Consider the following 27,381-nt stretch of genomic DNA (forward strand, 5'->3'; position numbering starts at 1 on the left):
ACCATCTCTCTCTCCCACTCAGTCTCTTTCTCAACATACAGGTAAAAATCCCCTAAATATAAAAAAATGTTTCCATATATTATTCCAATATATTGCTCCAAAACAGTGGTCTGAAGTGAAGAGCCAATTTCATGAAAATGGTAGCCTTCATTCAGTAGCCTAGGCTACAATTAATTAAAAGTGTGTGTTAATCTCGACTTTCCCTGGATACTGTTAAGTAAAAGTAAATCTCGCAATCTCATTGGCTGTATGATAAAACGATCGAGAGGTTTAAATCAACAGCTGAACTGTTCCTGTTGGTCAGTGTGGATTTACTAGCACTGTAAGATCACTCAGTGCAGTTTTTAGCTTTGTTTCTTCACTCTGTTTCATCCTCAAAATGAAACCAGTTATCATCCTTTTCGGTCTTCTCCTGCACTTTAGCACAGAGTGTAAGTATAATTAAAAAATATGTAAATTAATTATAGGCTACATGCAGTGTTGTATAAAGTACTAGAAAGCAATACTTGAGTAAAAGTACAAGTATCGTAGAAAAAGACTTTGGTAGAAGTGAAAGTTGCCTTTTAGAATATTACTTAAGTAAAAGTCTTAAAGTATCTGATAATTTTCTGATATTTAATGTACTTAAGTATTTGAAGTAAAAGTAAAAAGCAAACGGTTTTATTTTGAACTTTTATTGGAAACTTTATTTTGGCTTTCTTATAGTAAAGCATAAAGAATATATTTAGGGTTCCCATATCTTCTTAATCTCACTCATCAAATCAAAATCACATTCTTTTCTAGGACTTTTTAGGCACAATTCTCTGAAATGAAAAATAAATAACTTATTTCTTTCACAAAAAAAAATTACCTGCTTGTAGGGAGAACATTTTGGTCATGTGGCATGAGCATTTCTAGGGCTTACTCCCCAGGTCAGGCTCGCCTGCAGGTGTACGTCCGTACGCACTGTGCATACCATCAAACTATACTCAACAACAGAACATATCCCTTGTGTGTGTGTATCCACACCAAATTGGCCTACCATACTTTCCCAACTATGCACAGTATCCCTTTAGCTGCATGCCTTTAGGCTATTTACCATTTTCTAATACGTAAAGTTAGTGAACACGTTATCAAAATTAACGTGCACGCATTTTGTTTGAGCAGGAGAGAGAATACGCACGCTGACACGCAATAGGCTACTTGTTGTTTTCTTTTACTCGGCTATCTATATATGGTTATCAGCACACAATGTTGAGCTAATTCACTAACTCAATACTCATCATGGATATCACAAGTTTAAACAACGAAAACAGAAAGGATGGAGGCAGCAAAGCTAGGAGTTTTAAGGAGTTATTCCAGATGGGCAAGAACAAGGTAGGCAATTGGTGTGCTTGTCAGAACGTTAGACTGCACTAAAGCCAGGGCCCACTTCCCCGAAAGCATCTTAAGCCTAAGAGCGTCGTAAAGTCCCTCTTACGAACATCTTAAGATTTGCCGACTGTTTCCCAAAACCATCGTAGCTTAAGAGCATCGTGAAAACACTCGTAGATCTACGAGTGCTCCAGAGTACTCGTTACCGGCTAAGAGCGTCTTAACAGTAGGCCTAGGCTACTTCTCACTGAGGTCACCAACAGGACATACAGAGGAATTACAATTTAGAATACATAATCCAATTTACGTTCCCATTCTTTATTGTGTTTACCTGTGATGAATCAGATTTTAGCGTGCAAAATAGCCTACATTTAATGGTCATAATAATGTGATGAAAAGCGGACAAAAATGCAATCAAGTTATGAAACGAGACGTTGCCAGAATAGTTTGACATTATCTTTGCTAAGTGAATATTTTATTAGGCCTATGAGGTAAAAAGCAGAGAAAGCAACATGTGGTTTATTCTGTAGCCTACTGCATCAAAATCTAAGCCTACACATTTCCTCTCTTTCTTACTCGACTTTTTTCTTATCTTCAAACGTGTTCTTAAGTGGCACCGCGAAAAATTATTGCATGGTGCAACAATCTAATCTTAAAATAATTACAATTATTTATGTCTCTGTGTGGTATATAACCTACTTGGGATGCTTACATGCAGATGTTAAAGTGTTTCTATTTTCGAATTGATGTGAATTAATGTGTAGATCCGAAGTTTAAATGGTAGGCATATAGCTGTGACGTGCAGTCACCTGACATCACCGTCAAATCAGAGGATATTTCAGAACTATTAACGTGGACAGCTCCCCTTAAGAGCATCTTAAGAGCAGTGCACGCGCGTTCACGCTACGAGCATGTTCGGGAAACAGTCGGAAAAACCAAACGAACGATCGTAAGATGAATCGTAGAAAACCCTCTTAAGAGCGTGTCTCCGTCGTTATCGGGGAAGTGGGCCCAGACGTCTATGGGGCGCCAAATGTAACATGCCTTATTTCGTGGACAGAATGACTTTCGTGTGACGAAATATATATTCATTACGAAACCATGTTACATCGTAACGCCTTTTGTCCACGGAATGCACAAATTGGTTTGCATTGTGTCCACGAAACACTGAAGAGAGCACATCATTTCGTGGACGAAATTGACTGGTGGCCTTTTCCTTTCGTGGACATAATGCTGAATGCAGTATTCACTGTCGTAGACGAAATGTTTGGTCAAAAGTAATTTTGTCTACGTAAATACGGAATGCACCTACACGCATCATTCTGTGCATCCTATTTCAATTTCGTTTCAATTTTTTTTTCAATTTCAATTGTGTTGTGTTACAGAAGGCATTCCGTCCACGCAATAGTAACTTAACAACTTACGAAATGCATTCAGTGACATATGCTTTCATTCTGTGGACGAAATGCATAATAGAATCACGTACAATACATTTCGTGAGTCAGCAGTTTACGGAATTAATTATGTGTCACTGTCATTTCATTACGTGGACGAAATGCATAACAGAATCACGAAATCAGTTTTGTGACCTGCTGCAATACATTTCGTGAGTCAGCAGTTTACAGAATGAATTATGTGTCACGATAATTTCATTACGTGGACGAAATGCATAACAGAATCACGAAATCAGTTTTGTGACCTGCTGCAATACATTGCGTGAGTCAGCAGTTTACAGAATGAATTATGTGTCACGATAATTTCATTACTTGGACGAAATGCATAACAGAATCACGAAATCAGTTTTGTGACCTGCTATTTCGTGAGTCAGCAGTTTACGAAATGAATTATGTGTCACAATACATGTAATTCCATTACGTGGACGAAATGCATAACATAATCACGAAATCAGTTTTGTGACCTGCTACAATACATTTCGTGAGTTTGCGGAATGAATTAATCAGTGGGTAGCCTAGGCTACCATTTAGAAGTGGCCACTTCAATCGCGCCTCCCGTTAGTCAGAGCTCCGTGAAACAAAGGAAAGCCCTTTATTTGGACGGGCAAGTAGGCATTACGCCTATTATGCACGCACTCCAGCGAGACGAGATAATCTAGGCCTACTGTTAGGCCTACAACAAGTCGCGATTTATTAGGCTATCCAATCGCTATACTGTTTTCATGAACATTACAGGAATCCACTTCTTGATTGTTTTAAATATCGTTGCTTAGCCTACCCACGAGTTTGTCCGTTTCACTTTGTAAAGTTTGCCAAAATCACCTTTTTACATGGTTGTTTGTATGAAAATGTATTAGTATTTTCTCTCTGTAGTATACTACGCAGAGGCGTCTGTAGTATTTTCTCTCTGTTTAATATGCCATGTATGTAAATTTGATGTCAGCTGACCGTTGAACGCGCGTTTTGGGTAGGAGTGACTTTCATTGCACTTTGTTTAAATGGAGGCGCGGGGAGAGCGCTCGCCCCCGAGAGTTACCTGTGCGAAGACGCTGGTGTATGGAGTAGCGCGCGTTAGAGGCCTTGCATGCTGAACCGTGACTTTTTCTCGCTATCTGCGATCACTCATTTTTTCCCAAAGTCATTGGATTACAGCAATTTTTCCTAACGTGCGTGTTTTGGTGAGATTGCGTTTCGCAACCGTATTAGGGAACGACTTCTCAACAGACTGTAAGCGCAACGACTCTTATTCCGGGGATCACGTTTGTGTTTTGGACTGATTGAATCATCTGCTTGATGTCGGGACTATTGGGCACTGAACTTTGGGGGGTATTTGTTCTTGCATTGTGAAACTTTGTTGTTAATTGTGTGTCGGGCCTTCAGTTGCGCGCCGAGTGGCCGCGAGTTCGTTCATTACAATACAAAGTGAATCAATCTCATATGTTTGGGTTTCTTTCTGTAAGATAGTTTTTTCTTTAATATACACTCTTATTAAGAGGAAGACAAGGCCTTTTGCCAGTTTAAGTTAAGATAAACTGAGGTCTTCGTCTGCATTGAGCTAGAATGATTTCCTGCTTGTTAGATCCGCCCGTAACCTTAAATGCGTAGTGGCAATCAGTTCTTTTGAATAAGGGCAATTTGTTACAACTTGCACAGACACGCATAGACTTTGAATGAGCACTCACAGCCTACCACTACCACCTAGGCTAATGTTATGCCTCTATATTTAATGAATTAAGAAGTAGGCCTAACAGACAGAAGCACCGGGCATAGACCTAATCTAGCCTAAAATCGTGGTCCAGTGGACCAGCAATATACTCGTAGAAGAGGCTCATACTTTGAAGATCATAGACCATAGATAATTCAGAGAAAGCTTTTCGCGGACCTAGGCCCATTTAGAGTGCCACTTCTAAATGGGACCCACTGGCTAATTCATTCCGCAAACTGCTGACTCACGAAATTTATTTTAGCAGGTTACAAAACTGATTTCGTGATTCTCTTATGCATTTCGTCCACGTAATAAAATTATCGTGACACATAATTAATTCCGTAAACTGCTGACTCACGAAATGAATTGTAGCAGGTCACAAAGCTGATTCCGTGATTCTGTTATGCATTTCGTCCACGTAATGAAATTATCCTGACACATAATTCATTTCGTAAACTGCTGACTAACGAAATGTATTGTAGCAGGTCACAAAACTGATTTCGTGATTCTGTTATGCATTTCGTCCACGTAATGAAATTATCGTGACACATAATTCATTCTGTAAACTGCTGACTCACGAAATGTATTGCAGCAGGTCACAAAACTGATTTCGTGATTCTGTTATGCATTTCGTCCACATAATGAAATGACCGTGACACATAATTAATTCCGTAAACTGCTGACTCACGAAATGTATTGCATCAGGTCACAAAACTGATTTTGTGATTCTGTTATGCATTTCGTCCACGTAATGAAATTATCGTGACACATAAGTCATTTCGTAAACTGCTGACTCACGAATGTACGTGATTCTATTATGCATTTCATCCACAGAATGAAAGCATATGTCACTGAATGCATTTCGTAAGTTGTTAAGTTACTATTGCGTGGACGGAATGCCTTCTGTAACACAACACAATACTTCTGTGGACGAAATTGAAATAGGATGCACAGAATGATGCGTGTAGGTGCATTCCGTATTTACGTAGACAGAATTACTTTTGACCAAACATTTCGTCTACGACAGTGAATACTGCATTCAGCATTATGTCCACGAAAGGAAAAGGCCACCAGTCAATTTCGTCCACGAAATGATGTGCTCTCTTCAGTGTTTCGTGGACACAATGCAAACCAATTTGTGCATTCCGTGGACAAAAGGCGTTACGATGTAACATGGTTTCGTAATGAATATATGTATTTCGTCACACGAAAGTCATTCTGTCCACGAAATAAGGCATGTTACATTTGGCGCCCCATAGACGTCACGTTACGCTAGAACAAAACTAAAGGTAACTTTAGCCTGTATAGGGCTGTATCAAGTTGTCCAAATTAATAGGTCATTGTAGACATTGTCGTTGTATTGTTGCATGTGGATGTTGTTATGCTATGTAGGCTACTTTTTTGCTGACCAATGCACGGACCTAAAACGGACAAATATTGTTCACGAGTGAATTTTTTTTTTGCGGGGGGGGGGGGGGGGATGGGTGTGCGTACCATAGCATTAATTCCTGCAGGCGCCCCTGCCCCAGGTCACCGTCACTCACACACACACACACACACAGGCCACCTATGTCCAGCAGCTACTAATATGCCAGTCATTAGTTGAAACTGAAAAGGTGTCTGTTCATCTTCAAAAGAAGCTGGTTGTCAAAGTTGCCAGAATTCAGTGCCCGCGAGTTTCAGGCCCAAGACCGATCCAAGATCCTGTAGTTTTTATTAGTACCATGGTTCAACAAATGTGTAAAGGTTATATAATAATTCACTTCAACTGAGAAGTTAACAAAAAATATTCCACTATTCCACAAGTTACCAAAACAGAAAGAAAGAAAGAACGCCTTTGAAATGTAGCCTATCCCATGCTTCCACAAAGAGGCATATTGAACTAATGTTTAGGCTACATGTTTTTTGCATGGGTAGGCTATTGTTGTTTGGTGATTTAGCCTACTCCTTTACTACACCCTCTTCTGAGCAAACAAGGCATATAGGTTTATCATGTAGGGTAATTGCTCTTTCTTACATTAAACAACTTTAATTTATCCTCTCTACTTGTTCCTGTAGTCATGGCCTCCTCATCACTAATTTCGGGCTCATCATTTTCAGTGGTCGACTGGTTGATCTGCTGCTCAGTCTCTCCTGGCCTCTTTCTACCCTCCATCTTTCCTGACGCTTGTGTTAACTGTAGGGCCGGCTTGGCTATCGTATCTGAGAAAACGTTTTGGAAAAGACGGGCTATATGGACCCAACCAACTCTTTTTGGGAGGGGAGAACTCCCTCACGTAGGCTACAACCCATGCAGGCATTGCATTGGTCTCATGTACAGAATGCGGAACGTGTCCTACTTTCAAAAAAGATAGACTAACGTGACAAATGTCAATATTTGTTTCCTCTACCGGGCCAAAAGTGAAGCGGCCCACCAGGAATTCTCCCGATTACCCACCCCGGGCCTGATTCAGTCTTACTCTTCTTGGACTGAAGACAACTCCTGCGATGCTATGGATAAATAGCCTTTCACAGGCCGCTAGGGCAGGTAGCCGATGTACAGAAACATTTCTTGCAAATACGGCCACGGGTGTATGACGTTATATTCACCACTACCCTGTTCACCGAGTTCACCACTATTGTCGGGGTGGTCATCTATGATAACGGGAGGTCCTCCAGTAGGTGCTCGTGCTTCCATGGCGGTTTCAGTTGTACGTCCTCCTCCTTTAGCAACAAACAAGAGCTGAAATAGAGCGCGCAGCGTGCGGAGCGTGCGTAATGCAATCTAGGAGCAGTGATTCGCCAAACCTCCCTTATTGCAGTCGCACACATTTTTTCTAATTTTATGTTTTAGTAACGAGTAACGAAGATGCTTAGTGGAAATATAACGGAGTAAAAGTATACATTTTATCTAGGAAATGTAGTGGAGTAAAAGTGGAAGTTGACATAAATTTAAATAGCGAAGTAAAGTACAGATAAGTGATTTGTACTCCGTTACATTACAACACTGGCTACATGAAACTGTCAACTGTCGTTTGTTACTGTTGAAATTGCCGTCGTCGTGATGTTTTGAAATGAACATGCGGTTACAGGAGCAGTCAATTGAGAGGGAAGAATTGTGCATTGTAGCCTAATTAAGGGATGCAATAATGCCACCAACAACCAAAACTATAATTGCACATTGCATAGATAGAACGTCTTACTGTAGCCTAAATCAAATTAAATTGTTTCTCCTCTCAGATTCATTTAAAACATATTGCAAAGACACTGCATCAATCCGTAGTGTATTTTATAATTCTTGTTATTTTCTTTGTCTTACTCTTTATTCATACAGGGCTCTACACTAAAAAAAAATTTCAGAAGCACTTGTGCGCCCAAGTTAAAAAATTTAGGAGCACAGACAAAAATTTGGGCCCACAGTCAGTTCTGTAGGCTACTTAACTTACACATAATCTAACATTATACTGCAGCTAACAGTTAAATATGCCAGTGCACCAATTGCGGATATTAAGAATGACTGACAACATTTAGGCTACAGGAAACAGGATTTTAAAGATCAGTGGCTACTTTATTTTCAGTCTGTTCTATTTTCCTACATTTTGTTAATGTAAAATAATATAATACATTGCCATATTTGCATTTAGCCTGTATTTCAAGTATCCTTCCAAATGTAGGCTAATTTATTTATTAGTGAATCCATCTATAGCTAATCCAAATGTGCCCAAATGCCCATGGTCACCTATCTGACTGCATACTGCCTAATACTACTAAAACAGTCAATTTTCTCTTCCACAAAACCCAACATAGGCTAATCAAGGATATATGTTTTATACTTTTAGTTTTTATTTGAAATATCTGCATTGATGGGAGCAGTAGGCAAACGTTAGGCCTACTATCGTTTTGCACTTCAGCTTGTATTCGGTGTAAACAAACAAGCATGCGTGGAAGCCTGGAGTTGTCAGTAGCGTTCTACCTTTGAATAAAATGGGAGTAGGCTAGCCTACTTTTGTGCCGCTACAGCTATATTTTGCATATTGCAGCCAATACGTCAACTGGGCTAAAAGGCATGTTAGGTTACCTTTCCTTCTCTCACTGCATTCTCAGAATCTCATCCTGTTCCTCCTATATCCAATGAATTCGGTGGATAGAAGAACTAATTTCTTCAATCTTTGCATATTGGCTGGCTAGTCTTTCCGCTTTTTCTGCGCGCTCTTGGATTTGATAGAAGCGACTACTAGCGAGTCACAACGCGAAACTGCTAACGTTGATGGGAGGTGTAGTTTTTGTGCTGCATTCGCGACGTGATTCTATGGTTTGCACCAGTAATGTTTCTCGATGTTGCGGTGTATTTTGTAGACAAACATTGACATGGTTAGAAGTCATTCGCACCAGTGCGCCTAAATATTTTTTTGCACTCGCACGGCATCATTTTTACTCGCGAGTGAAATGGGCGCACTGAGAGATTTATTCACCATCTTCTATCCTTTGTGGTACTTGTGTAGCGCACACATTCTCACCAGAAAATACCTGTCACCTGTCACTCATCGTCGTAGGGGAGGTTTTTGGCATCATTCCCGCGTTATAATCATCAGTCAATCAAGGTGGTCACTTCAATCAAGCTCGTGCATGAGTAATGACGTCACACATAGCAACGAAGGCTCACTCTTAGTTTAGGAGTTGACATTTTTCCTGTCACATTACACGCGGCATGCGCTATGAAATGCATTATAGTCAAAGGCTTGCAAGCGCAAAAACTGGTCTGCCGCTGCGCTGAGCAAAGCCCCTTTGCCGCTCTTGCGCGTGCCGCGGTCAAAGTACAATGTGATAGCCCCTTAAGAGTAGCCTAGGTCTGAAAGGCTTTGTGAATAACTTTTAAGAGAAAACTCTTAGCTAAAAATTTTTTTAGTACTCCTAGTGGTAAGATAAAATGCTTTGTGAATACGGCCCCAGGTTACTAGACAATAAGAATAAGCTATTTTTTTATGACCGCTGCTAGCTAAGCGTTTGGGTCATTCTACAGAAAAAGTATAGTTCATTTGTTAGGGCCTGAGCACCGACGGTGAAGAGATGGCCTTGCGCACCAAAGTGCGAAGCCCTATTTTTTTTTTTTTAAAGGATTCTTATTATTATTATTATTATTCAATTGTTTTAGGACATGATATTGCCTTTTTTGAAGCGGTTCCCGTGGTCGAAACGCAGGAAATTTGGTACACACGTCAGTCGTAGCACTTGCTACTCTGATACAGAGGCTTTGGCCCTGGGTGTGGCCCACAGACTTCATAGCACCCCCTTATGTCATTGAGTTTTGTGGTCTATATATAGTTTCATCCACACACACCAAATTTGGTAGATGTGTGGGGCTCCCAAAGACAAACAACTTTTGTATGTTTCATTTCATTTCATTTCATTTCATTTCAAACCTTTATTTTCCTTCTCGGGTGTACAATTGAGGGCAGCCCTCATTTTCAATGTAGCCGAGATACAACATGAAACAATAATAAAATAACAGCAACCACTGAGATCACAGCCATAAAAATAGATAAAATAAATAAGAATAGATAAAAATACAATACAGACAATCAGGTAAAACAGTTACAGACTGGGACAGGGAGGTTTGTTACTAATGATTTGAATTGACCATAAGAAACTAAATGATTTAGTTTAAATGTGCGTTGAATTGAGTTCCAAGTGGTGGGGGCATCAAAACAAAAAGCTGACTTTCCCAACTCAGAACGAACACTGGGAACTTTAAGCTGAAGATAGTTATTTGTGCGAGTAAAATGAGGACCTGAGTGCCAGCTTAACAGAGAATATATGTAAGGTGGAAGTTCTCCAATAAGGGATTTGTAAATTAACAGTATCCAGTGTCTAGTCCGTCTTTCTGTTAGGGATGCCCAACCAATACTGTCATATAAGATACAGTGGTGTGTATTAAATGTGGTACCTGTCACAAACCTGATAGCAGAGTGATAGACTGTGTCTAGAGCTTTAAGGGAGGATGGGGTAGCATTCCTATAGATTACATCCCCATAATCCAACATAAGCATAAAAACGGCTTCAACAATCATTTTTCTGCAAGACATGGGGAGGCTTGATTTGTTTCTGTACAGAAGACCAATCTTTTGCCTCAGCTTTTTGGTAAGATAGTTTATATGGAAAGAGAACTTTAGTTTTTCATCAAGCCAGATTCCCAGATACTTATATTCAGAGACCTGTTCAATATCATGACCTTTAAGAGTAAGAAGACACAGGTCATTTGGGTCAGTGCTTCTGGCTCAAGAGAACAATATAAATTTAGTTTTGTCCACATTTAAAAACAATTTAAGATCAGTCAGGGCTTCATGTAGGGCAGTAAAGGATTGTTGCAGATTTGTCATGGCAAGTTTGATAGAGTCAGCAATACAGTATATTATGGTATCATCGGCATAGAGATGGACATGACAGTTTTTCAGAGAGGAAGCTATTTCCTTAATGTAAATGGTAAAAAGGACCAGACCTAAAACAGAGCCTTGAGGGACACCCTTTCTTATTTGTAGAAAGTCAGACTGTACATTACCTGATTTAACACATTGAAATCTATCTGAGAAATTGTTTTGAAACCAGTATGTACATTGCATTAGCCATGTTAGACCCCGAAGCTGCCGCCAGGCGCCACCATTTGTGCCATTTATAATTTCAGCTGCAGCCAGCCAATCATTTTGTAGGCCTAATTAAGCCGCCATCTGATAAACATTGGCTGAGCCAGCTAGAATTATTTGCATCAAATAATAATTCAATCACATAGAGGCATACACACATGAAAAATAAACGATTCACCACAGCACAGCTTTGTGCTCGTTGCTACAATATACAGGACTCACAGTGAATTGACGACCATGCATGTTGTCGGTACAGAAGAAGCAATGCATTTTTTCCTTGTGCTGAGCTGAAATGGCCAAAAGAAGCAAACAAGGTAATTTTGATACTTTCCTAATTCCTACGTAGGACTACTCAGATTTTTGTTAGATCTTCAGGGTCCAGTTGCACAAACACCTGAACCAAAGATTGATGATATGAACCAAAATCAAGTTTGGTGTCACTACAAGAAAGTGTTGATAATTATAGCGCCCCTAGTGGTCAAAGTACACCAAATGTATTGTGTGTCCTCAGGATGGGGTCCCAAGTCCATGTACCAAGTTTGGTTTTGATACGTGAAAGCGTTGCTGAGATAGGAGCTAACTTCCTGTAACTCTAGCGCCCCCTAGTGGTCGAAGGTCACCAAATTGATTGTGTGTCCTCAGGATGGGGTCCCAAGTCCATACATCAAGTTTGGTTTTGACATGTGAAAGTGTTGCTGAGATATGAGCCTACTTCCTGTGATTATAGCGCCCCCATAGTGGTCAAAAGTCACCAAATTTATTGAGCCTTCTCCTAATTGGGTCCTGAGCCCATGTACCAAGTTTGGTTTGATACGTGAAAGCTTGGCTGAGATAACAGTTCACTTCCTGTTTGGCGGCTTTGCCGTCAATTCCGATTGGTCGTCACGGCCGACCTGTTTTGAATAAAGGTTCAAAAAGCAAAGCGTTTGTGAGGCATGGTCTGAAGATCATCTGTGCCAAGTTTTGTGACAATTGGATGAAATTTGTGACCTGTGAAAACTTTTAAGTGTTTTTGATTAAATCCAATATGGCGGTCCAAACAATTATGTTAACATCAAAAGTTGATTATGTGTTAGCCTAAGGACCTCCCAAAGTATTAACAGAGATCACTAATATGTTTTAATTTCAAACACATCACCCCATACAGGCCAAAACTTAGTTTTGTTAGTTATAGCACCACCTGTAGGTCAAAAGTCATCAAATTTATTGAGCCTCCTCCTAATTGGGTCCTGAGCCCATGTACCGAGTTTGGTTTTGATACGTGAAAGCCTTGCCGAGATCTGAGTTCACTTCCTGTTTGGTGGCTTTGCCGCCAAATTTGATTGGTCGTGACTGGTGACCAGTTTTGAGTAAGGGTGTCAAAAGCAATGTAGTTATGAGACATGGTCTGAAGATCATCTGTGCCAAGTTTCGTGAAAATTGGATAAAGTTTGTGACTTTTAAGTGTTTTTGATGAAATCCGATATGGCGGAGGTCCAATATGGCGGAAAGTAACGTAATAGGAGTCACTTAACTCAGGTCGATCCAGGGGTTCCAACTATATATCGATGTTCAAAATTGGACATACGGTTCAAAAGTTAAGTGCATAGTTGCAACACCAACTTTGACCCATTGGTGGCACTAGACTGCCTGGGGTTCAGACTTGAAATTTGGTGAAACTAGTGCCCGTTCAAACATGCCATTCCTGAAGAAAACCCGTATAGCTCAATTACATGCCCACAGGTATGCCTGCTTTAAAAATAGGATGATAGGGAAACATCATTCCATCTAAGCATTCAATAATGAAAACTGAATATTATATATTAGCCTATAATTAATGTGGCCTCTAATACAATACAAGTGTAATAAATTTAGGCATGGCTGCATGTGACATTTCTACAGATCAGAATGACATAAGCCTAACAACTGTTTTGAGTTAAGTGTGTATAGCGTACTGAATAACTTCCTAATGCTATTCGAAACGTCAGTTTATTGCACTTTTATTTTGAGTGGTCACTACATGCCCGTGTTTGTTGGCGTGTAGTTGCAAAATCCGCGTAATCATTTTATGCAAGCAAACAACATACAGGGAGTCTTTATTGTTGAGGTCAGACATGATAATCATCTTGCATCTTAACCCACAAGCAGTTCCCGAGTAATCCGTTTTTTAAATTGCGACTGTATCATCAAAGTGAGACCTAGCAGAGCCCGTTCTCTGGACCTAGCAACTGCAGGATATCTGCACATTTTCCAAGTGCAAATTGAAAGACTTTTAAGACCTTTTCAAGACATCTAAATGTAAAAATTAAGACTATACCACGGCAAAAAGATATATACGACAACTTAAAATTGTTTTATGCAACAGTTTTTTTTTCCTACTAATTTTAACCCCCACCCAATTTTGGATGTCTACAGAAGTTACGAAATATATTTTGGCAAAAGAAAAACAATTGTGTGAATTACCTTCACAGCTATAAATGCCCAATTTTAGGGTCTGGGCTGCTTGCTTTTGAAGCTGGCTGTACATATCTGGTTGTGCTTACTGGCTGAGACTGACTGTTCTTCATCTGTATCTGTAGTAGCCTAGATTACTTGCCAAAGACATGTGCACTGGACTGGATTCCATTCAATTTTTTTTCAAAGTTAGACTAAGCTATTTAAATATTTTAATAGACCTACTTTGTATAATTTACTATGTGCATATAAATCATATGTCCCATACACATCACAGCAAATTAAAGTTAATCCACTACTTTACATTTTGCATACCAGTTGTACCTAAACAAACCAAAGCTTGACTGAAACATTGTGCAACCATTGTTTTGTTTTAAATTAATTAAGAGACAGGTCCTCCTCGGATCCTGCTGAAAACTGCTAGTTTCATCTCAAGCACGCACGTATTATGAACGCACGTTTGTTTTTTTATATAGCCAGTTTCGACTTCTGATTGCGAAAATGCAAGTCAGTCAGTGGTTCCTTCATAAATTGCGCAGCAAATTATCAGACGAGTGACAGAAGCACTGCGCATAATTTGACCAGCAGTCTTCCATAGTTTGTGAAACCATGCTGCATCCGAGCAAAGATTCTAGATGCCAAGCGCAACTCCAAAAAGGAGGACAAATGAGCGTCCGGCTTGAGGCTGTGCCGGACGCCGGACAGGGCTTTTAAAATCCATATGTCCGGCCTAAATATTGAACGTATGGCCACCTTATCGCTAACTGGCTTATCAACTTTCTCACGCTCATTCTACCGCTCACTTAGGCTACCTGCGTATCTCAGGCCTCGGCTACACCACGAAAACGTCAGGCATATTTGTAGCCTACATATTATTACCGTTTTCACACCTTTAACCACACCCGTGAAAAACATCTTCACTCTGCAACCACTACACTTCCTCCCGTAGCCTTATATAGTCACTTACTGTATAAAATTGCGTTCGGATGGATGGAGACATTTCACTCGCTCTCTTGCACTCCCTCACTCGCTGGCGGTCCCATACGCAAATTTAATACCTCCCTTTCGAAAATTCAAGACATCTCTGACAATTTAAGACTTTTAAGGCATTAAAAAATTAAGACTTTTAAGGCCTTAAAAACCGAAAGTTGTATTTAAGACTTTTTAAGGATCCGCGGGAACCCTGAACTGTCAGTAGGCCTACACCAGAGCCCGTTTACGGAGAGCCGGATCACTCCCTATTAACTCCATTGTAACTGCAATCTGCTGCAGTTCCGCTAGGGGCGATCACGAATAAGTGCAAAAACAATGGGGGTCTATGGAGCTAGACGGCTAAATGTGTCCCTTTCACCTGGTTGTCGTTGACAAATCGAAGATTGGATTGTGGTTTCTGCAAGATCAATATGGATTATAGGTCAAAAGTTGAATGAACGAGTACTTATTTCCTTTCGATTTCTTACAGGTTGGGTCGTTGTTGCCCACAACTCACTAGCTTGCTGCTAATGAATGACGTCATTGACGCATTTGAAAGGCTTTTTAGAACAAATAAGTGACTCAAAAAATATAATACTCAGCGGTGTATATTTTCTCTGCCCCCTCTTTCGCATGCAACATTCCAATTTCTGGCCAAAAAATTATATCCCGAGAAAAGTGGATTTGAGGGGTACAGCTCCATAGACCTCCATTCATTCTGCACTTATTCGTGAGCGCCCTCATGTGGAACCAGAACAGGAACTGCAACCAGTTCAGAAACCGGAAGTTTCCCGAGAGTGGCGGTTCTCCCCTTATTAGACATTCTCTGCCTACACGATCCATGGGGTGGAGCTCCGCTGAAACTGGTCCCCTTGGAAACAGTGCAGTGCAGCGATAAACGTCCTACGTAAATAAGCATATTTTGAAATATGCATTCAAACATCTTCAAAATCGAGAGTGCACACCTTTGTGCCACGCTCGAGCCACATACGAAATCTTAGGTCAGTCTGCGGTCAGCGAGATATGCGTGCCACAGACACACAAACACACAGACACACAGACGCTTCTTGCTTTATAGATAGATGGATTATGGGAGTGTATGGAATCAATGTGCCAAATTTCACAACTTTTTACTGTATGGTTCTATGGGCTGCCATAGACATCCACTGAAAAATAATTATAATAAGAAAAGGTACAAACACTATGGGTTGCCGCGCAGCTTCGCTGCTTGGCCCCCAATAATAAGAAAACTAACAAACACAATGGGTGCCTTCGCAGCTTCGCTGCTTGGCCCCCAATAAGAAAACTAACAAACACAATGGGTGCCTTAGCAACTTCGCTGCTTGGCCCCCAATAAGAATACGTAGAAACACAATGGGTGCCTTCGCAGCTTTTCTGCTTGGCCCCCAACAATATCCACCGCGACGGTATTTGAGACACGAAACGCGGCCCATCTAGCCTGGCAGGCCATCCTATATCATTGAAATGTATAGTCTGGAATCGAACCATTCACCTCGCTTAATCCAAGGGGCGGGCAGAGAATTGTCTTTCAAACTGCCTAGGCATGCAATAGGCCAGCGCTACGACCATATCCGTATCCGGTCGGCAAAACGGCTAATACATCCTTCTTCGAAAGGAATGACTTGTGTCATTGTGTGACACTCAACTTTCAAAGAAAAGCACAAGTCCAACTCCTCCAAAGTTGACGCCAACGCCGATTCATACAACCGCTCTTCGTTTGACATAGCCACCTTCCTTGTTGTTCACCGTCGCAGGACTGTCTTTATCCTGTTAAGCCCGCCTTAAGACTCTCAAACAAAATAGAGCGCTGTGATTGGATGACGTCCACGGCGTCAGCCAATAGAAATCCCTATGGTTTGATACTAGACGTACAGGCTGAGCAAATTAATTTGCCGCCGCTAGGGTGCGTCTAGATTTCTAGGCTACGGCCCATCGGTCTTGACGGAAATTGGGCTAGTCAAACGACATCTCTCAGCCCTCCCCTCCCAGGGGTATCAAATTTTGCCATTTGAGCTGTCTGACCACGGAGAGAAGTGAGTTTACGTCAGTGAAATTGTGAAAATGGATAGTAGGCCTAATAAACCACAAAAGCGCAAGGGGGGCGCACAGAAGCTGCGAGACAAAAGGCTAAAAAGCCTACAAGTGGACGCAGCAAAATGTCTCAAAATCACAGAAATGTTCACCCCAAGGTCGACTGTTACAGCGGGTGCAGGGCTGTCGACATCGAGTGCACAGGCTGAAGGAGTGGAACACAGCTTTGATGTGCAGTGTAGTAACACAGAGGAAGGCAAAGTACAGGAGGATTCGGAGGAGGAGGAGAGAGACGTTACGGAGGAGGAGAGAGACGTATTGAGGAAGAGGTCAGAATAGCTACTGTAAATGTTAGCAGAATGAAGAGGGACGTTTCATGCAGGGAGGCCTGTTTAGTCTGGTCAGTTTAGGGCAAATGGCTGCAAAAAATGATTAACATTTGAGCCAATGTTTTTCTGTTAATTTAGGGCCTAATAAACAAAAAAATGCAAGGAGCCCAAAAAATTAGGTGGGGGAAGGCCCTGAAACGGCCACGCCCACTTTTTAGAACCAGAATTCTGTATCTCGGCTCCTGAAGGTCACATAGAGTTGGTTTTGGGCTTAAAAGATGCAGAAACACCACGTTTATATTAGTGTTATGAACAAGCATAAGCCGTAAAACCTTTACTTTTTGAGATATTCACGAAAAACTAGTTTTTGCATGGTGCACAGGCCATTTTTCATGTATCAGCTCCTGAAGGTTGTAGAGAATCATATTAAGTTTTTATTAGGTATGAATCTCATCTTATATCAATGTTATGAACCACCAAACTCCCTAAATGACCTTAATTTATTTTAAATATCGATGCAAAAAATTAATAAGAACTGTCGCAAAAATCTGTATTTTAGCTTTGAGAACCACCTAAATCTATGGAATATAGTTATCAAACTAACTTGGATGGATCAGATGAATCTGGGATAGAAGAAATGTAGTTGGCCTCTACTGTTGAATTTTCGTTCGAAACAACTGTATTGTATTGTTTATCAGACTATATTTGTGTTTAACTTGTGTACTAAAAAATCAGTGTTCTGCTGAGGCCCCCAAAGTTCTGCTGTTCCCTGATTTGATGATCTCCATATGACTGAACTGGCATGTGCTTGACATGAAAAATGTCATGTAAATGTGTGCAACGTTTTCATTTTTAAATCCACCACAGGAACTTGGAGGAAGGTACATAACAGATAGATTGATAGATATACGTTATTGATCCCCTAAGGGGAAATTCAAGGTCCCTACTTAAGACATCACAACATACACTACAACATAAACAGGATGATAAAATAACAACTCCACTAATAAGGACAATAAAAGATACTAAATCAAGAATAGCATAGTATAGTATATATACTCTTTTGATCCCGTGAGGGAAATTTGGTCTCTGCATTTATCCCAATCCGTGAATTAGTGAAACACACACAGCACACAGTGAGGTGAGCTGCCTGCATCAACAGCGGCGTTCGGGGAGCAGTGAGGGGTTAGGTGCCTTGCTCAAGGGCACTTCAGCCGTGCCTACTGGTCGGGGTTCGAACCGGCAACCCTCCGGTGACAGGTCCGAGGTGCTAACCAGTAGGCCACGGCTGCCCCTAAATCAAGGATCCACGTGAATGTACGAAGGATGTATAAGCATGAATATCTTGCGTAACAGGGCAGGGACTGACCCTGTGTTTCAGTGGTAAGGTGCTCTATGAGGTGTGTGTCATGGTGATAGTGCAAATAAGTCCAACAGTGAAGTGATAGTCTAGAGTCAAGAGACCAGCATTAAATATGGACAATATAAGAGATAAATATAAGCATAGTAATATAAGAATTATAGCAGCAGTGCAAGGATAGGTTTGAAGTGATAGGATATCAGCCATTGGTCAAGTATGAAGTTAGACCACAGTCCACAGTGGAGGGAGTGGTTGTGCATGTGGGCTAGTATAGCCTGTAAACAGTGTAGACAGTGTAAGCAGTAACATTGTGGGTGAGTGGACAGTCCGTACACAACATTGTTATAGGAGGTCATAAAAGTGTAGAAGAGGGTGGAGAGGCAGATAGACTAAGCAGAGAAGTCGATCTCTTCACTTCCCTTTCGTGAAGCATTGAAGAGTAGTATGTCCCTGGGGACAAATTACTTCCTCAGTCTGTCAGTTGTGCATGCCAGTGAGCGTAGTCTCCAACTGGTCAAGCTCTTCTGCTTCATGATAGTGCTGTGGAGTGGATGACAGTCATTGTCTAAGATGTTGATTAGTTTGTTCAGGGTCCTTTTGTCTGATATTGAAGTGATGCACTCCAGTTCAGCTCCCACAACAGAGCCAGCTTTCCTTACCAGCCTGTCTTGTCGCCCAGCATCCCTCTTCTTAGTGCTTCCTCCCCATACAACAGCATAGCAGAGGCAATGGCAACAACAGAGTCAGACTGGTAAGACATCCAGAGGAGGAGCTTGCTGCAGACATTGAAGGACCGCAGCCTCCTCAGGAAGTGCAGCTTGCTCTGCCCTTTCCTGTAGAGTGCTTCAGTGTTGAATGACCAGTCCAGTTCATTGTCCAGGTGTAGATATTTGTAAGTGTTTACCACCTCCACATTGACCCCCTCAATGGTGACTGGCAGCAGAGCAGGCTTAGACCTCCAGAAATCCACCACCATCTCCTTGGTCTTAGCAGTGTTGAGTTGTAGGTGGTTGAGTTTGCACCATTCCTCCACCAGGCTCCTGTATTCCTCCTCTTGCCCATCCCTGATACACCCCACAATTGCAGTATTGTCCAAAAACTTCTGCATGTGGCATGACTCAGTGTTGTAGCAGAAGTCTGACGTGTACAGGGTGAACAGGACTGGAGAGAGCTCAGTTCCCTGTGGAGCTCCGGTGTGTCTGACGGTCTGACGAACTGTGGCCGCTCTGTCAGGTAGTATGTCAATCCAGGATACTAGTTGAGCATCCCCACCCATCTGCAGGAGATTGTCACCCAGTCTGAGGGGTTGGATGGTGTTAAAAGCACTAGAAACGTCAAAGAACATGATTCTCACAGCACTTTTCCCCTTGTCCAGGTGAGAATGCGTCCTGTGTAGGAGATATGTGATGGCATCGTCCACGCCCACTTTCTCCTAGTATGCAAACTGTAGCGGGTCTAGTGCATGGCGTACCTGGGGCCTTAGTATGCACAAGACCAGGCACTCCATGGTCTTCATCACGTGTGATAACTGCTGTCACCTTACAAAAACCTATCATTTTTGGACTTTCACTTTGTTTACATTGTTTTCTTAGAAGGTTGTTGGGGGCCTCATCTTCTAACAAAGAGCCTTAATCAACTTAAGCACTAGTAGGCCCCATGAGTAGATTTAGAGCTTTTGCCCAAACAAACTGCATTGCTTTCATGAGCAGATTTACAGAAAAAGGTGGCTTGGGCGCTGATTGATTCAGTGATAAAAGGTTTTTCACAAATATCTCAGAAATTAAAGGTTTTAGGGCCTATGTTTCTTAATAACACTAATATAAATGTGACATTTCCGCATCTTTTAAGCTGAAGACCAACTCTCTGCGACCTTCAGGAGCCGAGATAGAAAATTCCAGGTCTAAAAAGTGGGCATGGCCGTTTCAGGGCCTTCCCCCACCTAATTTTTTGGGCTCCTTGCATTTTTTTCTTTATTTGGCCCTAAATGAACAGAAAAACATTGGCTCAAATGTTAATCATAATTTGCAGCCTTGACCCCATTTTTGCCCCAAACTGACCAGACTAGTTGTGTGTGTGTGGAGGGCTCTGTGACCACTTGCTCCTCCGCTTTCAATTGACATGCATTTGAGCGTTTCTTTGCAACATGCATCAGTAGCAAAGAAGCCATCTACGTTGCGCTATTCGGTTGTCGTCGACGCGGAGAGGAGAAAAAATAAAATAAGTTATCCACAACAAATCAACGAGTGGTTGGCTTCAGAACACTCTTCAGATCTCTTTTTGAGATCTGAAGTCAGTCATGATTGGTCGAAATTGTTGTCAATCTTGACGCAGTACAACAAGCAAACCTATCACATTTCTGTGCGCATACAGGCAGGTACACACACGTAGGCTACACACGCACACACTCAGAAAGACACTAATGACATAGAAATTATGATAGCCCGTAACAATGAAAATGTTTTGGGATGTGTGTATCTTCACTTAATAGTATCTGGGGAGATTGTAGGCTAAACTCGTGTAAATGGTCAACATAGGAAATAATTAGGACTCATTTTATTCAGTCAGACTTAAAACATGCATAATAATAGTAGCCTATTATGGGAACACCCAGGCTAGTAGCCTATAGAGTTTTGTGCACAACCTCGTCCTCGGTTTCTTTGGAGGTGGTCACCCTAGTGTGTGTGTGTGTGTATTAGCCTTTGGTTTCAAATAATGCTACAGTATGAGTAGACTCGGTCTCCAACTTAAAGTGTTATTTTAGCTTGCCATAAAGTTATAGTTTGCAGGTGTTACGGCTTACAGTTAAAATCATGTAATATTAGTGAAACATTGCTTTCCCGAAATGGATGATAAATGTGCGCTTATATCCTCTATGTCGCGTGCCTCAGCATATGTATAAATAATCATGGTGGGACCGGGCTAGCCCTGGAAGTAGGCTACCTTAGCACGCACATAATCCAAACATTCACAATCCTGCAAGCAAGGACTGTTGTTGCTAAATTCCAACAACAATTTAGCAACAACAAATTACTAAATTACTGTAAACCCGGTTAGCATTATTAGCACGCTGCACAAATTTGTTAAATACTGTTGCATTCAAGTTGACTGCTTAATTCTTATCATCTTAACCATTGTAAGGTGTTCATATTTTTGTTACACAACCAATGTTCCCAGCTCTGGTGGATCCACCACAGCTAGCCTATCTTTGGTTGAAACCTGGGGCGAGCTAAAAGTTTAGAGTTGTAGGGGCAACCCCCACGACGAGTCTCTATCTCTCTCTGTCACACACACACACAGGCATGTTAGGCATAATCAGCTCCATATGACACGATGACAGATCTACTCCACTGATTATACAAAAATTTGACCTTAATTAATCCTTCAGGGAATGTTCCCAAAAGGTTCCCTAATAGTTGTACATAACTATAGGCTTACCTTTAGGCAACGAGAGCTATAGTAATATGTTTTACCTGGCATTCTCTTTCAGATACGTTTGATCTTAGCGTCATTAGAATCTGCAGTGATACAGATGATCAAGAGGAGTTTTCAATAATGTTTGGTGAGGATGAGCTGGGGTATGTGGATTTCCAAAGGAAGGACCTTGTCTGCACACTGCCAGCACCTTTTGAACCCCAAATTGACTTGGAGAAATACTTTGAACCAATATATGAACTCGCTTACCGTCAAATGATCAATTTTAAATCTGACATGAATTACATGAAAAAGACTTTTAATTATCCATCACCTGCTCAAGGTAAGATGTGTGTGATCCTGAAACTCAACTAGTAGACCAAGGGTGTACACCGAACAAAATCTGACATAAATAGCAATTTATGATAAAACAATCTATAATTATTAACCCTAAAACGAATACATTTCAGAAGCCCCAATAAGTGCTGTCTACTCAAAAAATGATGTTCAGCTGGGATCTGACAACACTCTCATCTGCCTCGTGACTGGATTCTACCCACCTCGAGTCACAGTGAGGTGGACCAAGAACATAAAGAACGTGACTAGTGGTGTGAGTCTGAGTCGGTACTACTTAAATGAAAATGGCTACTTCAGAATGTTCTCCAGCATGCAGTTCACTCCTCAGGAGGATGACATGTACACCTGCACTGTGGAGCACGAGGCACTGGATGAACCCTTGACAAGATACTGGGGTGAGCTGACTTGAATCCCATTCATTCATTAATTTCAATACTATGATGTTTTATTAACATTTGTTTAGGTTGACCGGATTTCAAAACGCTGCACCAAAATTATTTTTATTCAGAAATTCAACTGTCTGTTATTAAGTAGACCAGTAAACACTCAACAACAAAAAAATCATTAAAATCATGAACTCAAACGTCATTATGAAAAACAAACACAATGAATGCGCTTCAACAGTGCCTGTAAATCAGGCCTTTCCGTAATACCATAACATTGTAACGCTAATAGGCCAACTCTTTGCCTAAGTTAAGTTTTATTTATAAACTAAACTGTCGGTCATTAAGAAAACACAATGATTATGTTATTGTAGCTTTGCGTAACCCCGACATCAGCAACATAAGTCATTTTATGCATGCGACCAATCACTTCTTCTCGTGGCTGAATGAATGAAAATTAGGTTATTACAGTGCATGAAAATGCACTGTACTTCTTCCTAGGCTTCTTCTTATTCTTCCTTCTAACGCAGTTAATGCAGCTTCAACCGTTTAACGTAGAAACTTCATTCAAACTTTGTTACGTAGGTCTTACTTGTGACACCAGGGCTTTGTATTTTTCATCTTTGTTACTTTTATACTTTTTAAACTATTAACTAGAAAAGCATTTCCTGAAGGAAATACAGTGCATGAAAATGCAAAAAATATGATGTAAAATATCATACAGAGTAAAAACAAACTATACTGGTTGCTAAGTAGATGAGGTTTAATATAGTTGGAATGACTGAACAGTTAAATAGGTGGATAGTTTAAATGGTTAAATTATTTAGGTAGATAGTTGACGATAACTGACAGTTGGAATGGCTCTAATGTTTGCTAGCAGTTATGCTAACTATGTTATCAAAGATAATAATGTTAACCAAGTTACTATGCTAACTAGCATGCTAACAATGTTAAAATGCTAATTATGTTAACCATGTGACTTAGCTAACCTAGCTAATAATTTTTAGTAGTTATGCTAACTAGCATGCTAGCATGCTAACTATGCTAACCATGTTACTTAGCTAACTTAGCTAATCATTTTTAGTAGTTTTGCTAAAAATGCTACCTAGCATGTAACATGGTAGCATGCTAACTATGCTAACCATGTTACTTAGTTAACTTAGCTAATCATTTTTAGTAGTTTTGCTAAAAATGCTAACTAGTATGCTAACATGCTAGCATGCTAACTATGCTAACCATGTTACTTAGTTAACTTAGCTAATCATTTTTAACAGTTTTGTTAAAAATGCTAACTAGCATGTTAACTATGCTAACCATGCTAACTAGCTACAGTGGGTAAGAGTCATAGTTGATGACAAGTAATATTGTAGTGAGGACTTTTATTTTGAAACAGTTTTTGGCAGAGGAAGCAGTTGGACAGGATGTGTATTCTTAATAGGGCCAGTTTGTATGCTTAAAGCCTGAGACTGGCAGTTGAGATCCAGGTGGCCCGAACACCTGCCATAGGATTCTAATTGCTTAACGGCTCTATTGTGATGTCATCAGCCCATGTTAAGTCTATGGGGAAATTTTGAACAGTTTTAATTAATAGTTTAAAAAAGTATAAAAGTTACAAAGATGAAAAATACAAAGCCCACATGTCCTAAGTAAGACCTACGCAACGCAGTTTGAATGAAGTTTCTACGTTAAACGGTTGAAGCTGCATTAACTGCGTTAGAAGAAGAAGAAGAAGAAGAAGAAGAAGAAGCCTAGGAAGAACAGTACAGTGCATTTTCATGCACTGTAATTAAAAACTACTCACAATTTCCCCATAGACTTAACATTGGGCTGATGACATCACAATAGAGCCGTTAAGCAATTAGAATCCTATGCCAGGTGGTCAGGCCACCTGGATCAACTGCCAGTCTCAGGCTTTAAGCATACAAACTGGCTGCTATTAAGACTACACATCCTGTTCAACTGCTTCCTCTGCCAAAAACTGTTTCAAAATAAAAGTCCTCACTACAATATTTCACTGTTAACAATTTAACCCTTTAAACTACTGAACTTTTTAACTGTTCAGCCATTGTAACTGTTACTTGTAATCAACTATGACCCCTACCCACCGTAGCTAGTTAGCATGGTTAGCATAGTTAGCATTTCTAGCAAAACTGCTAAAAATGATTAGCTAAGTTAGCTAAGTAACATGGTTAACATAGTTAGCATTGTTAGCATAACTGCTAAAAATGATTAGCTAAGTCACATGGTTAGCATAGTTAAAATTGTTAGCATAACTGCTAGCAAACATTAGAGCCATTCCAACTTTCAGTTATCATCAAATATCTACCTATACACAGCCATTAAAGTATTTGAATAGCAACATTCATTAAACTTTCAGTCTGTCAACAACTTTTAAACTATTTACATTCAACTTTTAAACGGTCTATTTTTAAACTATCATTAAACTATCTATCTATTAAACTAGCCGTCTATCAACAACTTTCCAACTATCTACATTCAACTTTCAAACAGTCTACTTGTAAACTATCTATATATTAAACTAGCTGTCTATCAACAACTTTTAAACTATACGTTTAACTTTTAAACGGTCTACTTTTAAACTATCAACTTTTATTAAGCTATGCAACCACAATATATATCCTAGCATCACCGTAGTAACCATCTCTGTATTATCTATTTTAACTATACATGATATTTTACATCACAACTTTTGCATTTTCATGCACTGGTAATTCCTTGGAATTGCATTTCTAGTTATCAATGCGCATTATCAATTCATGCCAGTAGGCTACGCAATTATTATTATTATTATTTTTATTTTACACATAGGAACTGCTGCAGCAAATGAACAGCCGACGGGAGCTGGCTACAGGACGACTCAACCACCATGAACAGTTTTTAATGTTCAATCAGACAATATCAACTCGAGACTTTGCTCTAGTATAATTTTCGGGACAATTAGGGCGGGATTCGGGACAAGTGCTTGGGTTTCAGGATTGTCTCAATTTTTTTTCGGGACATCTGGTCAGCCTACAGATGTATCTTCCTCAGATGTTGAGGTGTCTGATCCCTGTGTGTGTGTGTGTGTGTGTGTGTGTTTGTGTGTGTGTGTGTCCTCCTCAGATGTTGAAGTATCTGAGCCCAGTCTTGGTCCATCAGTGTTCTGTGGGGTGGGTCTAACTCTGGGGTTGCTGGGAGTGGCTACCGGAACATTCTTCCTTGTCAAGGGAAACCAGTGCAACACAAGGCCAGAGGTATGACCATATCTAAAGCAGCATGTTAACCCAAATGCTCTTTAATGTAATTGTAGGTGTGTGTCATTTATTTTATTTTCTTTCATTTCAGACAATAAATCTCGGGGGCTGAAGTCTGTTAACGTCCAGCATCCAGAATGCGTCCAGAATCTTTTCTTTTGCATGGCCCAACCTTTTATTGTTAAACAATTTATTCTCACAAGAAAGGCCCATTATGCAAGAACAGGGGTTTATTCCTTGTCACATTTCTAATATTTTTTAATGGAACCCCCTCAACATTGGAAGGAGACAAGACCATTTTTCATGCAGAAACAACAGCACCAACACAGATTTTCATGGAAGCCCATCACACTGCCCTGAGCATTGAAAAGGAGTAACTTCTGCAATGATACGTGATAACAAGGGTGATCTGTCCTGTCCTGTACTATGCCAGAAATACCTTTCTCCCTATATCCCTAGTGGTACAATTCCTACATAATTTTGATTTAATGCCATACATTATTGGTTCTTTTACAGATTAAAATCTTAAAAAAATACATCTTGCTAATGTACTTGTAAGACTATGGGCTCCAATTTTGTGCCAGGGAATATGTTACTATCCACCAAATTAAATAGATGTCAAATTTATTTTTCTAATACAGACAACATGCAATCATGTGTGGATTAGCACACAGACGAGGATATTCTCAGTACATTGATTATTCTAAAGACACAAATTCGCCCGATTTGTTTTGACCCACGTTCTGGTCAGAATTCCATTCTGGGCCCTAGTTTCCGACCTGGCGCCTGGCGGAAAGTGGATTATTATCCCAGCGCAACGTTTATTCTTATCTTGAACGTCTCTTTTTTTCAGCAACGCGCCAAGGACTGTGGCAATTAACGGGGTCTGGCGTTTTGTCTAAAAATCGCTATCGTACACTACCTAAAATGCATTATCAACAGTGATATGGGCGGGTGCACAACGGACCATGCTTCTCTCATCCACAAACGCGCATCGGCGCAAATCCACGCAAAACATTACAAATTACATGATTACAATGGGAAACATAATTAGAAATATAGCTGCAAGCAGCAATGAGGGGGCCAAGCAGTATAGGCCGGAGTAGCCACGGTGACAAGATAGAACTCAGCAGACACCCGGGATCAACAGGGCTGAAACAGGGCTGAGTATTGCCACCGCCACCGCCTCCGCCAGCCATCCCCCCCCACCTAATCACCCCAGCCCGTCCCACCCCGTCCTGCCCTGCCCTGCTCTTGTACGCACGCATTAGAATTAACTCGATGGAACATGTTGTCATCAGTTTCACATCAAAAAATAAAAGATTGATAAAACACATCAGCAACTACACATCTAAATGCAATATTGCTAATTGCAGCACCCCCTACAGGTCAAAGGTCACCAGATTTCTTGAGCGTCCCCCTGATTGGGTCCTGAGTCCATGTACTAAGTTTGGTTATGATAGGTGAATGGGTTGCTGAGATATGAGCTCACTTCCTGTTTGGCGGCTTCGCCGCATATTTCGATTGGCTGTTACAGCCGAATGCTTTTGTCAATTGTTCCAGAGAGCAATATATTAATAGGTTATGGTCTGAAGATGGTCTGTGCCAATTTTGGTGAGGATCTGCTGAAATTTGTGACCTGCGAAAATTTGTACGTGTTTTTGATTAAATCCAATATGGCGGCCGAATCAATTACGATGA

At 40.6% G+C, this 27,381-nt stretch overlaps 1 protein-coding gene across 1 annotated transcript; it reads left to right on the top strand.

The window, feature by feature from the left end:
- The first annotated feature begins 315 nt into the window (after window positions 1–315).
- LOC143105887 (H-2 class II histocompatibility antigen, A-Q alpha chain-like) lies at window positions 316–26,730 on the top strand. Its single transcript, XM_076270023.1, has 5 exons — window positions 316–431; window positions 21,763–22,029; window positions 22,157–22,438; window positions 25,550–25,680; window positions 25,772–26,730. Exons 1-5 carry the CDS (start codon window positions 380–382, stop codon window positions 25,790–25,792), a joined length of 753 nt encoding a protein of 250 aa, XP_076126138.1. The 5' UTR covers window positions 316–379; the 3' UTR covers window positions 25,793–26,730.
- Window positions 26,731–27,381: the final 651 nt, after the last annotated feature.

Source organism: Alosa pseudoharengus, unplaced genomic scaffold (assembly GCF_046254945.1).
Source record: "Alosa pseudoharengus isolate Yale_2024_CS ecotype anadromous, Long Island Sound unplaced genomic scaffold, YU_APseudo_1.1 YU_APseudo_1.1_scf_6, whole genome shotgun sequence".
NCBI classification, from domain to species: domain Eukaryota; kingdom Metazoa; phylum Chordata; class Actinopteri; order Clupeiformes; family Clupeidae; genus Alosa; species Alosa pseudoharengus.